Source organism: Copidosoma floridanum, unplaced genomic scaffold (genome assembly GCF_036245765.1).
Source record: "Copidosoma floridanum isolate Cflo_tuat_1 unplaced genomic scaffold, Cflo_Japanese_pri ptg000016l, whole genome shotgun sequence".
Taxonomy (NCBI): Eukaryota; Metazoa; Arthropoda; class Insecta; order Hymenoptera; family Encyrtidae; genus Copidosoma; species Copidosoma floridanum.
The window spans coordinates 5,180,878-5,200,142 of NW_028321893.1; the positions used below are offsets into that span (position 1 = coordinate 5,180,878).

Consider the following 19,265-nt stretch of genomic DNA (forward strand, 5'->3'; position numbering starts at 1 on the left):
AATATATGACTATTGCCATGAGCCGATGGTTTGTTTATCGGGCCATAAAAATCAATTGATATTTTTTCAAATGGCCTAGCTGGTGTATCTGTTACGACTAGAGCCTGTTTTGTTCTTACTCTAACAAGTTTCTTAGATTGGCATGATTCACAACCTAACACTAACTGACGTACGTCCGGTCGCATATTTTGCCAGTAAAAGTCTTTCGCAATTTTGTTGTAAGTCTGGTTCATACCTCTGTGGCCTCCTACCGATGACTCGTGGTATTCTTTGAGTACATCAAATCGTTGCTCTACTGGTGGTACTACTAAATTATTCAAGTACAACACTGCCGATATTTTTGTGTTTTCGAAGATGTTTTCAAATTGCTCTGCGAAATAGTCCCACTGTGATACGCTTAGTATTGCTAGATCTCGTATAATACCTACTGACGTCAACTTGTTAAACAACATGAGCTGTTTCAAAGACGATATGCATTTCTTAATATCTGATTTTAATCCCGCACTGTTAAAGTGCTCTTTCACGTATAACTGCATCACTGATACTTTTCTTGCTTTAGGTAGGAAGACCTCTCCAACCCTCCTATTTTCTTTATTCATGGCTGTTGGATTTATATAACCTCTCTCGTGAAGCGCGTCCATGGCTTCTGTGTCAGGTATATTGTCTGTTATTGTACAGAAGGCTAAGTTGTCAATGTATCTAAATGGGTGTTCATTTATTTTTTTAAGCCTTTGGAATGGTGGTATATCCTTATCTTCCTCTGGCTTCCAGGGTGGTTTTTGTACTGGTAGTCGTGTCCGGCAAGCTCTGTACCTATCCAAACCTGGTATACTTATATTGATTTCGCCATCATCTGTGCTTTCGGCATTATCACCTGCCACCATGTTCGCATTAAGTAACTCCTTTCCATTTTCATTATCGCTAACTTCTTTTTCGTGACTTTCATTGTTTACGTCGTCATTTGATATTTTTGGTGTTTCTGGTTCCGCTATTGGGCTAGGCTCATCCGGTGGTTCCGGTGGAGGTGGTGGCGGATCGCGCTTCTTTGGTATTCTTTTTTCTTTTGATCCAGAATCTGACTCATCACTCGTCTCGTGATCTGTTTTGTTGTCTTCCTTTGTTTACTTATTAACTCTACCCTTGATTTTCTGTCTTGTATATGGGAACTTGTTTTCATTCCTTTTCCTCAATGTTGCTCGTCTCGCCCCTCGTACTATCTTACTGTCTTCATCACTTGAATTTTTGTATAATTCATCGATTGATTTATAGCGTTTTTGTCCTTTTTCGCAGAGCGCCTGATAGTGCTCCGGCTCATACCGCATGTGCTCATATTCATCTCCTTTTATTCCTGTGTAGTGATGACACATTGGAGGTCCATCTCCATTTACGTAGTGCACACATATGTTCTTTTTGAACTCCTGAGAAAGGACAAAAATGCACTCTCCATTCCCAAACTCGTATTCCTTCCTCAAAATTCTCTTAGTGTTTTCCGGGTCGACGCAGTTTTTAATTTGTTCAGAATGCAGTAAGATTTTTCTTAGCTGCTTTGCTGTTAAGTCTAGATCGATTAGTACAGTAAGACTATAAAACAAGCAATTACCATCGCCCTTTAGATCTAATAAATTCCACTCTTTCCATGGCTCTGCTCAATTTCCGTCTGATCCACGTTTTTGCTTATGAAGTGCATCGTTTGTAATCAATTGGTTGTTTTTGCTTGATTCTTCATCATTCAAGTTATCGAACGCCCCAGACGTCTCACCATGATTTAGGGATAGCCTTTCTCCCTGATTATCCCACGAAAGATTTGCTCCTTCGCTGCTGGTCTTGCCTTCACTTTTCTCTTCCTCACTTTTATCTTCCGTACTTACGTTCCCTCTTTTTCTTTGTTTCGATCACCTTTTTAACTTCAATCCCTGCTGCTATCTTCTACCTCCCATACATCTATTCTGACTCCTAGTTTTCTCGATACCTCTCTTTCTCTGATGTCGACAAAAACTTTTTTTTTGAGTCTATCTGTCTTTTCTTGTAACATGCTGGTAAGGTCGTTAATTTTTTTCGGATCCTTTTTTGCAAAATAGTTAGACTCTTTTTGCCTTTCTCGTCGTGGATTTTCTGATTTTTTTTCTTCCCCGGACGTTCGATCCTCCGAAGTGCTACCTCCAAATTATTGTGTTTAATTTCTGGTCTTTTTTCCTAATTCACTATTATATTTTCTTCAGTCTGTGTGTTTTTAACAGGAGTGACAGAAAAATTCTGTCTAATTCTGTTTAGAGTGTCGAGCTGCCTTTGTCTTTTCTTCCTTTGCTTTTGCCTTGTTTGGTGGTCTATGACGACATAAGGTGTGCTTGTTTTTTGTACCCCTTTTATCCAGCCCTTCTCTTTCTTCATGTGCTCTAATTTATTCTTTAGTGGCCCCTGCGATAAGATTTTCTCTTCAGTTTGTTGTTTTTCCTCAACTTCTTCTTCCGAACACAATTCCACTTCAGTCTTTTTCTTCCTGGATTTTTTATGTGATGAATCTGAGTCTGATTCCACTACTACCTTCTTTAACTTACCGTCGATCCGTATTTTGGATTTTGAAAAAATCCTGCGGGACTACATGGAAAGTGCACTTCATACCATGGATCATTGTGTCCACCGTGCCCTTTGTTTCACGTTCTCCATGAGTTACTCCAATTATTTTTACTTTTACATTCTCATCCAATGGCGAATTTTCTTTTATATAATCTTCTTTTAGTATCGAGATCTTAGCACCCGTGTCAGCATAGAAATCTGATCTTTTATCTCGGAAATCTTCACTCTCCAGCGTTACTGTTGGCGGTCTGCGTCCTACTGCTGCATAGTTAATTAGTACCGTCGTGACTTCTTTCTTGTCCTCTTTTTCCATCGATATATTTTTATCTTTTAGATTTTTTTTAAAATTTGATTCGATTTGTTAAAGAGTATTAATTTTGTTTTCGTTTACCTTCTTTCTTCACACCTCCAACTGTATGGGTTTTTCTTTTTTCTCTCCAATTTTTACATCGTTGACTTTTGGTCCTTTAAAATACGTAGCCACTTTTTCCCGATGCTCGATGTTGGGGGAGTACTTCGAGCATCGTTCTAAAAATTCGGCTTCTGTTTACTAGAGATATCATTCCGTCTAGGTTCAGCCTCCCTTGCGTCTTGTGTCCCGTTTGTGTGTCTAGGCTCATAACGCTCGTTACTTTTCCAATCATAATTATTTCGGCTATCATCCCTACCACTCTCTTTGGCCGTAATTTCTGCCATTCGGCTCATAATATCTATTATTACTATTATTATTGTTGTTATTGTTTTCACGATAAGCATACCCTCTTTCAAAATCTCTCCCATATCTGCCGTAGTTGTATTTGTTCTCTGCCTGAGCCATATTATTATGTCTGTAGTCTCCGGGTCTTCTTCCACTATCATTATATGATCTTCCACCTCTTCTTTCTTCACCCCTATCCTGGTACCTTGTATAGTACGGTGTTCTGGTCTCCTCACCGCGACCTTTCTTCACTAGCAGCCCCTTTTCTATGTCATGCCACAATGAACGACACTCTTCGCTTTGTGCCCAATTCGGCCACAATAGTTACACTTGTTAACCTCATCTTCCTTTTTGATTAATTCCTTTTTCCATCTCTCATATTTATTGCTGTCTACCCGAGGTGATTTCATAGCCATCATATCCTCGACTTTCAATGCCAATGTAATGGCCTTTGTTAGCGTTATGGGCCTATGCATTGAAACTTTGTGGTTGTAGGGGGGATTAAGGCCTAATATATATTGGGTCACTACTTCTTTTTTAATATTTTTCTTAAATTCCTGCCTTAACATTTCAGAAACTTCAAGGTTTGCTTCTTAAAGCCCCATGGCCCTGTTAAACAACTTTTGCATGCGATCTGAGTATTCTTCTACAGATTCCCTATCCCTTTGTCGTTCCGACCTAATTTTTGCCATAACTGTCTCTGTGCTACTGATGGCCCCGTATCTTTTCGTAACCTCCTCGAGAAATTCTTCAATAGACTCAAATTGTGTGATTCTATCATTTAAATGTGCTGCCGCTCGACCTTTTAGCCTGCTGGATAGCGTTGCCAAAAATATAGGACGTCTCTGTCGTCCACCTGTCGGCCTATTGCCCTTACTTCCCTTGTGAACGCCGACAAATTTATTGGGTCCCCTGTAAATATTGGTATTGTTGGGATTATTGTGCTAAATTCTTTAATTGAGTAATTTATATTCCTCTCATACTCCCGGTGATGCGGCGATCTGTGTGTGGATCCACCTGTTGTTTGCTCCCACCTCTCCTGGTTATTTAAAAAATTTTTGAACTCCCGCATCGGTCTAGCTTTCCTTCTATCTCTGTTGTGGAATTCTCTTTCATTTTCTCCCCCCTCCCTTTTTGGCCATCTCTAGAGCAACTCTGTCTCCCTTCTCCAATTGCCAAGCTAATTCCTAGCGGGCCCCCTATCTGACTCATCCCCTTCCTCTCCACTATCATCACTACGCAGGGGCTCTATATATGATTCTGAGGCTTCGTTTCCTCCAATTATTTGCTTAGGGCCCTCTTTTTTCTTATCTCTTAGTACGACCGTCTTCATGCCCTTGAAAATTTTTCCAATTAAGTCTTTTGTTTTTTTGTTCGACTTTTATAACTCTTTGACCGCCTTGGGATCGTGGCAAAATTGTAACCATAAACTGTCGTCTGTTACGACCTCCGCGTCTGCTAAGCGGTCCACCGCCCCACCTACAACGTTATCAATTTTTCCCGACTGCATTTTGTTTTATTCGCTTGGTTATTTTTTTTGTGTTTTTTTTTTGTTTGTTTGGTTGTATTTGTTTGTTATGGGCCAATTTGATAAAACTTATCGCCCAGCAGTAATATTATTTACCGTTTATATAAATTTTATCCACCTGGACAGTATTGTATGCAGTATGATCCAAAGCATTTCCGTGTCCGTAAACAAAGTGTCCTAAGAAAAATATTGCTACCAGAGGGTGCGTGGTGTGATGTAGTTTCGTGTTTTGGCTCTCCCTTGTTTAATTTCCTGACGGTGCCGGCCTCCTGGATGGCTGCTGAGCGCCCACGCTGGTACTTGACACCTGCTCGTTTCTCACGTGTCTCGCCGCGTGTGTCTTCTTAACACTGTATTTTTTTTATTTTCTTGTTATTATTCACTGTTTTTTCTTTAAATTCTTTTTTTTTTTTTTTTTTTTATTTCACTTTTCTTTTTACGATAATTCTTTTTATTTCCACTTACACTGCACTGTGGGTGCTTCCCGTTGACGAAAGAAAACCAAAAAAAAATTTTCTATCACTTTGTCGTACACAACTCGCCACACGTCGAGCGCCGAAAATTGTGGGTCGGGTTATCTACAACCTCCTGTTACGTGGGAATTGTGGAGTTTCGGGGTGTAAGGGGATTGAATACACGTAGAAGAAAGTATATGTTCGTTTATTAGAGTCTCAAAGCGAAAGCAGTCGCGTGCGTGGCGTTAGGTTCGGAGGCTGATCGGAGAGAGAGAGAGCGGGAGAGCTGATAACGCTCTGGCCCGCCGCCGAAAGGTGATCATCATACTCTGTATCCGCTGCTCATGCGCCGTGAGAGGTAAGTCTTGGGCGCGAACTTACAAAGGTTCTAGATACTGTACGTCACAATGTAATTAAAAATGTTTTTTAAATTTTATCTCCTTCGATATTTTCTGCGATTAGAAACGAAGCAAATAATTGTCCTAAAAATTTAATAAGAGGTATTTAATAAATTTACACTATTTCTGTTTTGACTCTTTCACTAGTTTACAAAGATTTTCTTGTTTTTTGTCTTTAGAAAGCAAATTAAAAAAAAAGAGTATTAAGCTGATTCACATGTTTAGACATTGGCGCGTGGAACATGCAGAAAGGTGAAGCCCCAATAGTATACACATACACTCGTGCACACACACACACACACACACACATATATAAATTACGAACAAAAAAAATATACATTAAATCGGTAAAAATTAACTAGATCTACAGCTTAAAATCCATAAAAATCTCAGAATCTGCATGGGACCTAACTCAATAATACAATCCATTTTGTACATCTACCTAGATGTGTAGTTTTTTATGCTGATTTTTGTACTTTTCTTTAAAAAATTGTAAAGGAAAAAAGTCATTCATAATAAATGGCAATAAACATTTTTACACATGTATGTCTATAAACTGTACTTCAATTCTTACGCTAACTGCTTAGTAATATTAATAAAATTGCAGTCAGTATCCTTAAAATAAGTCCGTTATTGATTTTAATACAAGTCGAATAACTTTTGACCATTTCTGCCCACCATAACCATTTTGACTATACCTACGGAGAAAATCTGACAAAAAAATCGTTCTGAATATTGTTTAAAATCGTACTTTTCTGATTTCCGTCTAAATAGATAAATTTTTCCTATATAGAGCTTGCCATTTTGTTCCTGCCTTTTTAAATATTGTGAATCTGACAGTATAATGTGATTCACTACCCTTAAAAGTTTTCTACAGTAATTTCTATTTAAATGTATTCAAACGTAAACAACTAATTTTTTACAGCTATAATTACACTCAACTAGTTCTTAAGCCACTACTTTTTTATTTCAACAAAAAATCCTTTTTGCTTCTCACATTTCGATTTTCTTTGTTATTTTTTCTTTCTCATGCATTCTAATAACTGTTGGTTTTACGTTTTTTTTTTTCCTTTACATTAGCCCTTGTATTTTTCCATGCTTATAGTGCAACTCATTTTTGATGAGTATGTTAATGTTTGTATCATGTTTTCATTATATCCCTCTTTCAATACTATTCGACTGCCTTGTAGTAATTTTTAATACTCTTCTAACCCCAAATACATTGAATATTTATATGTTCGTCTTCTACAAACTTACTTATTTTTCGCAAAACGTTTCTTGTATTCAGTCAATTGCCTCATTTAAACCTTAAACTGTGATGCCATGTTACCTTATTACGTAAACCTTTTTTTGCCCCAAAAAAATTATTTTGCTTGAATTCCTAGACAGCTAACACCAGTAAAAGCTGTAGTCCTGTTTTTACTAGTAACTCTTTTTTAATCATAGATAATTAAGAAGGATTAAGAGAAAAGTTTAAAATGGAGAGACGTGCCAAAAAAATGTACCGTGTATTTGAGCTTATTAGGAGTACGCAGAATTTTTTCAGATTTTTACCAGGGGAAATTTTCGAAAAAAAAATCATGAAAAATTGACAGTTTAACATAGTCTCTTATGAAAGAACTAGGTTGGGTTTATCTTTTAATTGAAATTAAGGTACATTTTGAATGTGTTGGAATGAAAAAAAAACGTTTTCATAGATACCTTGGTACTCAAGGAAGATGCCCGAAAAAAAAATCAAGCCTTGCTAGGCATTTTTCAAAAATATATGCAGTTACAGTCGTACAGTTTCAAGTTTGTAGAGTGTCAGAGAAGGTGCGTGGAAAAGGGGGCCTAGCTGCGTTAGCAAGGAGGACTCCTTGTTCCTCGCCTCTCAGAATGAAACTCCCAAACCTGCTTAAAACCTTAATTTCCAAACTGACTTGTTTTCTCTGCTATCTCTATTAAAATTTTTTTTGTAATCTTATGCGCAATAACCAAGTCTTTTTTGCTCTAGTTTTTTTTCATGAAATTTGAATTCCGCTTAATTAGTCTTATGATGTAGACGTGTATATATATATATATATATATATATATATATATATATATATATATATATATATATATATACATTAAATCGTGTGGGTTCACTTAAGCCTTTTTTTGTCAGTAGCTTCCTGGATATAGTGATGTTCCTACCTTCAACCATATTATGAATTGTTTACGCACTTTAAATTTCCACGTATAAAAGTTTTTGCAGTAGTTTATTTAATCTTAGTTTCTTTTTATAATTGTGCTTTTTTAATAGCACATATAATCAGTACACAAGCGCATACGAAAAAAAAAACATGACAGTAGAGCAGCACTACTTTATCCAAATTTGTTTAAATCTCCTTTAATCTGATAACCTTTTTCTACTTTATTAGGTGCCTACTACTTACCTGATTCTTGTGAAATGATGTCTGGCTATCTCTACTTAAATGTTTAATTCTATTACCCATTTTTTATAATTACTAACATACCAAACCACGAATTTAAATACTGAAAAAATTACGTAAAAGTCTCTACTTAACCGCATTCGCTGGCTAAAACTTTTTTCATTTATCGTAATTTTCTGCTGATATCTAGACTTTAAATGTATTTATAAGGAATTCCCATTATGTAATAAATAATAAAATGAATGATTGTTTGTCTTAAGAATTTTCACTGAAGGCTTGAACATTTCGTATTTGTATGAATTTTATTAGATGTTTTTTTGATATTTATTATGTTTATGTGTTTTTAATTGCGATAAAATCTAAAATATGCTTAGGTATTGAATAAAATTTTTTTTTGCAGGATGATGTAAGTGGGATGCTGTCTTACGCTTTTCAAGTTGCTATGAGTCTGATTCAAAATCGTGGTTTTCGAAATACAGTACTACGATGTTTAGTTCGCCTATATAAAAATCTGAATACCCCAGATTATGTGAGCATGTGCCAATGCCTAATATTTTTAGATGACGCTTTAGCTGTTTCAGAGCTTTTAGATAAGCTCAGTAAAGGTTCTGAAGATTGCGTTTTGATGGCGTACCAAATAGCTTTTGATCTCTACGAATCTGCTACACAGCAATTTTTAGGCCGCGTTTTACAAGCATTGCGGGCAACAGCTCCTATACCAGGAGCATTACTTGTAAAAGCTATTACGAAGCACATTCCTGTTCACGAAGAAGAGAGGGCAACACTTATTATGAAGGATGACAACTCAACAAATGGTATAGACGATAAAATGCAGAGAAGTGTTGAAAATTTGGTAAGTTTCAAAAATGGTTCTAAAAATAAATAATAACACAACATTACCATTACCAATAGCATTGTGTTGTATTGGATTTGATACTGATGAAGTTTTCTACCGATTCCATTTCTCTTATTCTACCATTTTGTCCCTTTTCTCCTAATTTCCATCTTTCCCAAAGGGTTCTGGTCTTTCGTGTAGGCTTTCAGTTCAATATTATGCTCAGACCACTTGTCCATCTATCGTTAAGAAACATAGGTAATCTATAGTAACAAAATAAATATTGTGAAAAAAGTCACAAACCTTAACTTCAAAACAAGAAAGATTAAAAATCACTCGTATTTTGACAAAAAATCTCATAATCTTGAAAACAATGAAAAAATTATATGATAAAATTACAAAAAAACATATTTCAAGTAAAAAAAAAAAAAAAAATTACTTTTTATGTTAGATGTTAAAGACAAAAGTTTGTCGACAGAATAATTTGTTTGCTTACCAAGAATTGCAAGAAGCAAGTTAAAATTACTAAATATCTTAATTTGATGTTGTGTAAAGGATACTTTGTTCTTTCAGCATACGGAAAACATAAGCACCATGAAAGTTCCAAAACACAAAGTCGAAGTTAAATTTAATTCAATTAGTTACTTATGTTTAACTCCAAAAATTAGTTTTTAATTCCCGTTAAACTAAAGTTCTTACTCAAATACGTTAAGTACGGAAAATGTTATCTCAGCATGGCTTCAATAAATGGTTAATATGATAAATAGTCAATACAGTTGTATAGACAAAAGTAAGTCTCAGTTCCCCCGCTTCCTCTCAATTTGCATAATTATTCGTTATTTTCACATGATTTTTCAACCAATAATTCAGAAGCATGCTTTTTTCGCTCTTCCTCAGCTTGTCCTCATTTAAGTAATCTTCTCGAGCAGAAATAGTATAGGGGGCGCATGGTAGAGCCTCTGTAGGTAGACTCCATAAGTAAGACCTAACCCAAGTTAAGACGTGTCATGGTGATAAAGCGAAAGAGACAAAATCATATTTTCATTGAACCTTGAGTTGTATGTTGTATCATTATATTATAAAAGAGATGCTTCTATCGCAGCTGACCCGCAGTAAATACACAAAAATCTCTGTGAATTTGCAATACATTACTTAAAAGTCAATTCTTTTTTTTTATTACAACTTCAAATTTTTCGTAGATACTATTATTTTTACGCAGTGTATGTAATACGTACTGCATACATCTCAAAAGACTTCCAATCTTAAGTCTACTAACATAAATAGGTATGTCTAAAATTTTTAATTACACAAAAGGCTCACACTCAGTTTCTTTTGTCATTCTGCACAGTATGCATTTCATATTGTTTTAACTATACTTCGACGCTCTCCGTTGCTACCCGAACATATACCAAATCAAATATGACATTTATATGTGGGACGTTCTTTTACAAACCGAACACCTTTCTGACCGACACATTTAAGATTTTACATAAAAAAAAAGAGATACGTGTAAAAGAATTTCTTTTTATATTTGATATTCTAAACAATAAACAAGATCGAAAATTTGTGAATTTGATGATTTATCGATAATAGCCTATGTTTCAAAAATTCGTAACTCCGGTTCTACTTAAGCTAAAAAATTTATTTTTTTTTTATTTTGGAGGTAAAAAGACAAGCTTTATAAAGCAAGTACTTATAAAACGAATTGTCAAGAAATTCAAATTGTAATTAACAATTTAAATGTTTAAATCGGTTTTTAACAGTGGCGCCACCCATGAATCAACTTTTTACTATATTTATCGTATTCTGCGTCAAATTTTCTATCAAACACACTGTTGAGAACAATAGAACGGTTATTTTCACTGTGAGAAAAAAATTAATTAATTTAGCGTGGTACGTCACATCGACACGTGGGTCACATTTTACGGCTCATATTCTTGTTTTACACTGTTTATCTCTTTAATACAAATAATTGTTTCATTTTTTAAATTCAAAAACATATTTTATTAGCCAAGAAGATGGGAAAAAAATAAAAAAATACATAAATAAAAATAAATAAAAAACATTGTTGAAAATGAAATTTTTTATTAAGATTTAATTAAGATTTTGATAACGCATTGGTTGATAAGAACAATGTTTAAAATATAATAATAAGTACAATATTTGAAAGTAAGACAATATTTACATTTTCTGTTTGAAAATTTTTAGAATATCCTTTTTTTCACATAATGACAACCGTTTTGCTTCCAATTGCTGTAAAGAAATTGGATTAATATAATCATATTTTAAAGTTCCTTTTATTGTTGAAGCTTTTTGGAAACGTTTGGACAATTGAATTTCTTCCAATTTGTATTTATCAACTGTCGAATAACAGCACGTTATATTCGGCAATGCTTCTGTTGCCCAGTCGAATAACTCTTTTGGTGTTCGGACAGGGTTATTAACCCTTTGCAGGCTAGCTCTAGCTGCAACTCTTTTTAAAGTACCCTCAAGTCCATCACATGGCCCTTTTCTATGTGAAGTCGGAAAAAAGTGCCACTCAGCTAGTAATTTAAAATCTTTTTCGTGGTGTAAAAGGTTAATGAAATTTTTCTTATTTTTGTATTGCCCACTGGCACCGTCCGAAAAATGTATTATTTTGTTAATCCCCTTTAAATTTGATTTTATAAATTGTACTACTATTTTTTTAAATATGGACTGCAATTGTGTCATGTCGTAACAGTCAGACGTACTTACTAAACTTTTTAGCTGCAATTCATTTTCATCATCTTTGTTATAAATGGAAAATGGATGTATCGTCACTTTATCGTTATTCCATTTTTCAGTAATTTATTTTTCATTTTTTTTCATTTGAAATATCTCTTTTTATTTACTAAAAATGAATGTGTGAATAATTTGAACAGACCGTTTCTTAAGTTTTGTAAAAATTCATCAACAGATGATATTAGTTTTTGTAAAGCTGTTCTTTCGGTTGTAATCCACTGTCTGTATGTAATATTTTTAACTATTTTATATTGAAAAGTTTGTTCGAGTTAATAAATAATATTAGTTATGCCAGGACATTTATCACATTCTCCTAAAAAGCAATTAGTAGATTTACTAGGACAAATCATGCGATCCAAACAATCATGGCAATTTTTTATAGATTGCGGCGAATCAGCAGTGATTGATTTTAAATTTGCTCCGTCAATTAATAATTTAACATTTTCATGTATTGCACACACACAGACAGAATAAGTACCAGTAGCTCCAGCTAACACGCAATGTTTGGGACGCCAACTAGCAAACTTTGAAAAACTACATTTAGTTGTTGGATGTTTAATTTTGAAATGATCATATAATTCTTTTAAGTTATTTAAGATTCGTCTTTTTTGCATATGAATTTGCGTTTCACCTACTTCAACAGCAACGTAATCTTTTTGGCCTGGCATCAGTTGAGTATAATCATCAGACTGATAAAACGTGACTATAGTACTAACAAAATCTGCTTCTGAAGATAGATGATATTTAGGGTTTGGATCATTTAAAATACCTTTTTCTTTAGCAATTGTTTTTGCAATAGAAATCATGTGACGAGTTGCTGTTGGAAAATTAATTAATATTTTGTTGTAAGACCAAGGTCTAAAAATTGTTAAAATCTTTATTTTTTTACTCGGTCTTGCGAAGTATTAAAACTTTCTTGTAGACTTCTTAAAATTGTAATGTCATCATCCCCGTCATCAAGATCATCTGGACCATCGTCTGTCACGTTAAACACTTTTTTCTTTATTACTTCTATAATTATTTTAATTTTTTCTTCGGAGTACCTTTTTTAGGTCATTTTTTTTTTTTAATCGGTGAGGATTCTAAGGCAGTTAATCCTTTATTCAAGTATTAAATACGATCGTTAAGTAACGCTGTATTTTCTCCAGCCGCCCCGGAGGTAGATCCACTTTCACTTTTATTGTCAGATTCTTCACTGCTTAATACTTCTTTGTTTTTCTGCTATAAATAATATTAAAATTTATTATTTACATTATTTAAAATAGTGAAAGTCTAATAATTTCTATTGAATTAAAATCCAATAAAATTAATTTTAATAATTCAATTTTAACATTTAATTTAAAACATAATAATTTTCCAAGAAATTGATTTGATTGACTTGAAGAGGTGAACGGCCTAAAAAAATTAAGGGCATACTACACTGTTTGAAGCTGTACGTAAAAGTTAGATTCCAGTAAAAATTTTTAATACTATGATGCAGTTACATTCAACGTTAATACACTGATACATACCATTTCTACTTGATAATTTCCAATAATGTCATTTTTTTCTTCTTTTATACTTCGGATACGCAGACGACACGAATCGCAACTTCGTTGTTGCAGTGTCTCATTAGTAATTGACAAATTTAAGGTTCGAAGCTGGCTTTCGTTTACTTTTCACAAATTTGACACACTTTTTTGGGATGCCTAATTTTTTAAAATGGATTAAAACATATATCAGTATGAACCTTCATAGATGATGATTTTTTTAACACTGTTTTAGGCAATGTTGTATGTTTTCATATACAATTTGCCTTCAATTTCTTGTTGCACTCAATCAACGAAAGGCCACTTTCGCTAATGAAGAAATAACAAGATGGTGCAAACTGTTGAAAGCAGTAAAATTTGAAATGTTACAAAGAAGCTATTAAGAAGCACGTGGAGCACTGAATGCGTAAGCGACAAACGGTCACTGCTCAGCTGATTCACATAATGATAGTCTACTGCTTCTCCCTTCTACCGTTCCTACTTCTTAAAGTTGAATCCCTGTCAGTGCTGCCCAAGCTACCAACAGTATTTACCAAACGCGTGGGAAATTCAAAATCTTTGAGGAATATAAGATAATATTTTCATTGCTCGAAAGCATATTAAACATTAAAATTTTATACTATTTGATTCAAAATATTTCGTCGTTATTCATTTATTTATTTCTATTTATGTATTATTTCTATTTTTTCCCTTCTTCTTGGCTAATATATTAATGTTTTTGAATATAAAAAATGAAATAATTTTGTGTATTTAAGAGATAAACGGTGTAAAACAAGAATATGAGCCGTAAAACGTGACCCACGTGTCGATGTGACGTACAGCGCTAAATTAACAAATTTTTTTCTCACAGTAAAATTAACTTCTCCATCGTTTTTAAAAGCGTTTTTAATAAAAAATTTGACGCAGAATACGATAAAAATAGTAAAAAGTTGATTAATGGGAAATCAAAACTTTATACCATTTAATTCAAAATATTTTGTCGTTATTAAGTTATTTATTTTTATTTATGTATTTTTTCTATTTTTCCTCATCTGCTTGGCTAGTAAACTATGTTTTTTAATTAAAAAAATAAATTAATAACCCAACAACCCTAAAAGAAGATGCCTACATAGGGCCTAACGTTTGTTCCTTCATGTTGCCTCAGTAGGTCATTTGTAAGCCACCTACGGAGGTCCTTACGAACTAAGGAGGTAGCCTCCATAAATTTCTGCTTGGGTCTTCCTAATCTATCTCTACTGTTTTCAAAAATGAAATTTTTGGGTCATTGAAAACTGCAATATTTTAAAAGCCATTTAATTTACTAAAACAATCAATTTCTTAAAACTGAAATTATAGGTTTATACATCCACCCATATTATATAGTGAATAAGAATTAAGAGAGTCATTCCAAAAATTATTTTTTCATTACTTTTTTTTGTGAAAAAATTTTTTTTTGTAGTTTTTCTACAACCTACCTATTATAGTTCTAGCTTACTTTTAAGGTAGTAGCTGATATTTTTTAAAGTATTCAATACAGTTATATGTAATACTGTATGGTACTAATACTAATCCGATGAATAATTTCTTGTTTTTTTCTTTTAAGAATAATTAATTTTACTATAATATAAAGTAAAGTCTCAAAAACCTTTGTAATCACTAACCTCGAAATCTACTTAACCAATATTGCTGAAACTTTGCATACTGATTCCTGATACTTTCTAAATGGTTTTGTATGGTTTTTTTATCTCGGAAAAATTGATAATAATAACAATGAGTAGGCTTAAAGTATTGCAAAAATACGCTAGCTTTTCACTTAAGTTTAGTAGGATCGTAAAAGTAAAATTGAAGCTACCTGCCATACAAGTAAGCGAGAATAGTCATAGTATCCCCGAGCAAATTGCCGAAAATCATAATGGTTCACCGGCAGTGCATTAAGTATTCGGTTATGAGTTTTGCGGCTGAGTGTCTTGGCTACTGATAACACTCTCCTCCAATGGACAAGCAATTTACGTTAAATTTCATTCCAAACCACTAAGATTAACGAGTGCCACAAATAAAAGGTATTCTGAACGCCAACATTTCCGGCGTATTACGAGAAGATGTCTAGCCATAGTACAATCTGCTTAAACAATTTGTGGTTTCCTGGCTGTTCTTCTAACTAACCTGATGCTACCAGAGCAGATTTTGATACAACACCAACCCAAAGAAAACAGCCCTGAGAAGATCGAGCACTCACATCAGCTCAAAATTTCATTAGTCTCCCTCTTAGTGGTTCGTCCCAAGAGCATTCCTACAGAGAAGGTATTCTCCAGGCCCCCTCCCTGACCAACAGTGAATGGTTCATTATCTGAGGAATGACCTAAAGACGAGATATATCTTGCAGTTAGCCCTCCATTATCAAGAATAAAAACAAGGAAAGACTGGCAGTATCACCACCGGCTCTTGTCAGGGGCATGTTAAGGATATACATTCCCGAATTCACCGTCAATTTCATCGTTTTTTTAAGGGCCATCCAACGTTAAACTATTGTGATAACAAACACATTTTTACAACTATTTTCAGGAACAATTCATCCTCTAAACATTGAACCAGGAATCACCGTTCCTCCTTGAGGTCTGCGCTGAACCTATGTGTGAAGCTATAAAGGAAAATAAACTTGAGCAAACGAGACAATCTCTAACAAGCAAGCATCACGAACCAATCTCCCCACCTAAGATCACCAAAGTAACTGAGCTTTACAAAAAAAAAAGGTGCTTAAGACATCAAAGTCTCCGGCGTAATACCAAAAGACGTTGGGAAAGAGCTTTTCAACTATAAGCTATACGGTGGAGAGTTTTGAGCGTATTTTTCGGTCACAGGTTATTTTATTATTAGAATCGCTTCATTTATGGTGTAGTTCAAACCCCCTAAGTTTGTGCCAGAATTGTTGGTGTGCTTTATTTCATAATTTACAATGAGTGACGAAAAAAGTGTTTTTTCTCCATATCTTTTATATCTCTGTTCTTCTTATCTTTAACTATACCATATGCATGAAGAAATGTGTTCCTCATAAAATTCTCTTAGAAATAAGCACAAATAAAGGCTGCTAACTGCAATTGGTAGCCTGCAAATAGCCTCAGAAGTTAAAAAATCTTCTTTTTCACGATTTTTTTACTGAAAAATGACAGTATGTGGATAGCTGAAAATTCTCAAAAATTATTATGTTGACCCAAACATTTATAAATGATCATAGCGTCATTGGTCAATTACTTTTTCAGTTATTAACGGTAACGTTTTTTTTTCCTTGATAACAAATTGCTCCATTTTTTTAACCAACGGATATCACTGGTCAGACTAAGCCAGAAAAATCAAAATCATTCACCTTCAGTATCTCGTTAAAATATTTCATAAAAATTAATTCTTACAGATCTTATAATGGTTGTTTAAGTAATGCTAGTTTTAGTTAAACGTATAAAATTATATAACTCTTTAAAATCCATCGTAATAATTATTGTTAACACAGCTGTAAACCTGGTATTTTTAACAAAAAAAAAAAAAGTTGTCTTAGTATGCACAGGAGCCAACATAATTCTTTTTTTTTTTTTTTTTTTTCAAAAAAATTGTTCAGACGTAATATACGTTGTAAAGCACTTTAATCGAGAGGCGTCAAAGGTCAATAGTACATTTTTATTAAAAAAATATACTGTATACATATTGCGTGAAATAATATTAAACAACAGTTGTTAAAGTTGATCATGCTAAAGCTCAGCGCGCCAGATGGTCAGCGGTGGCTTAATGGGGGGGAGACCAGTTCCTATTTAAAAAAAATAATGGGTCACGTGATGAAGCCTGTTTATTCGTTGTGTGATTGGCTGAGACTGATTAAGCGCAGGGAGATTTGAAAATAAGATTTTGAAAAATCAGTGAAAAATCATTTGTATGTAGAAAATGAATGTGTGATTAAATTTTGGGGATTGGCGCGTGAAACGCGCAGGGGGCGTAGCCCCCTAGTATACGAAATGTTACACGAAAAAGGTCGTTATAATAATGGCAACATATTGGTTGTGAAACAATTAAAACAGTTTTGCTCTAAAATTACCGAGTGCATTACATTATCATATTTGTAATCATGACAAAGGATGAAGGTTAAAATATTTATTTCCGCCCTTGGGTGGTTTTGGGAGGCTGGTACTTGCTCGGGCGAAAAAGCAGTTTTCCGGAACTCGTTCGAAAAGTCTCCTTTACGAACCTCGTTACGTCCCTCGCCTTCGGCTTGGGCCGCAAACCTCTTGGTTCGCAAACAGAGACTTTTCAAACTCGTAGGAAAACTACCATTATAAATTATCTGGACATAGTTTAAAACAGTTTGTTTTCTACTGTACGTATTATTTCTTACCAAGGACATTTATCATGTTGCTGTTAGGATGGACTCACTCGCCGCTGAAAAGTCTTTCTAGAAATTAATTATGACTTGTAGCACTTCACATAATGCTTGTGAATCTCTTATAATGTCATAAATCTTACATAATGTTTTATTTTTAATAGCACAGGGCAGTCCAAAAGGCTTGTTGTCCCTATTTCATCATGGTAAACAAAATTATAAAAAATATTTAAAGTTTTTTATCGTTCTAATGTTACACTTATATTACTTAAAATTCTTTATACACTCTTAACTTAAAGTAGGAAAATGAACGCTCGAAACTAGAAATTATGTAAAACAAAAGTAGAATACCTTAAAATTCTACTTTTCAATAGTAGAAACGTTTCTTTCCTTTTTTGAAAAGAATTAATCAAGTCATTTCATCTTGCAAAAAGTAAAAATTATGTCTTTCATACTTTCCAAAAGTGTACATCAAAATTTAGTTCTTATAAAAGTATAATATCATGAATTATATTTTTCAAAAGTATGATTTTACAATTTATACTTTTCAAAAGTATAAAATTCAGAACTTAGACTTTTCAAAGATATAATATGTAGTATACACTGGGGATAACTTTAACAATGTCGACATAACCTGTTAATCCTCGTTCCAGTCAAAAGGCATCTATAGACTTTTGACTTGACAGTTTTGTTACTTTTTTATATTGGTGAAGTGAAGTAAATTAAAAAATGTCGTCATAACTGCAACTACCTGAGGTAAATACTCGCTTCAAACGAATTTCATTGTCTCTATAGATATAATAAAGAATCTCTGGAAAGTAGAAAATATCCATTTGTACTTTTCAAAAGTAGAAATAACAAAATTTTTACTTTTAAATGTAGAAAATACGATATTTTTACTTTTGAAAAGTAGAATTTTTGATATTATTCTTTTAAAAGATCAAATTTCATATTTTATACTTTCAAAAGCTTTAATTGCACGTATTATACTTTTAAGAGTTCATTTTTCTACTTTTGGTTAAGAGTGTACGGGTTTGGACATGTTACTTCTGAAGGGGGCTCCAGCGAGCACTCGTACTAACCCAAAAATCCGTGTGTCAGTTGGTATCACTGCTGTAAGTACATGTGCGAACACCATCATGTATGTATATGTACACTAAGTAAAAAGTTGCACGTGCTTCACTCTTTGACATAGCTGGTAGCATCTTTAGTCTGTGGAACGGAAGATACTCTCGAGTGGCATGCTAACCGTCCCATTCTCCGATATTTACGCCGAGTTATAAATATGTGTTATTGGCGTGCTGTGCAGAGGTACGCTACTTGCGCTTGTATTGGGATCGGCAACCTAGCTGTCGCGCTATCTGTTGGTGAGCTCGAAAGCACCGAGAAAAAACTTCTTGGCAGGGTCAAAACTCCATTAGTGCTTCCGAATGTGATTAATTTAATATTTATCAAGATTACTTGATCGTTGTCATATGGTATGTAATAGGTAGGTTAATTAAAAGTGTATCTTGAGAAGTGCTGTAACATTGTTGACAAAATAACTGACTTGTCAATTTTTATTTCACTTAAATTTTGTAATGTTTACACTGGCATATACATTTTATAGAGACTGTGTGGTTAAGTTTTAAAAATGTATATTTCATTTTTTAGTAAACTAAAATGTCAGCAAAAAAGTCAGTGTCAATAAAAAGATAAGAACAAACTTTAGTATGATCGGTCTTCATCAATTT

At 33.8% G+C, this 19,265-nt stretch overlaps 1 protein-coding gene across 2 annotated transcripts in view; it reads left to right on the forward strand.

Annotated features, from left to right (window-relative positions):
* Rpn2 (Regulatory particle non-ATPase 2) overlaps nucleotides 1-19,265 on the forward strand; it is a 492,767-nt gene that overhangs the window by 66,492 nt on the left and 407,010 nt on the right. For both annotated transcript variants that reach the window (XM_089592351.1, XM_089592352.1), the window contains exon 5: nucleotides 8,467-8,919. In XM_089592351.1, coding sequence (XP_089448477.1) covers nucleotides 8,467-8,919 — 453 coding nt within the window. The remainder of the gene's footprint in view (nucleotides 1-8,466; nucleotides 8,920-19,265) is intronic.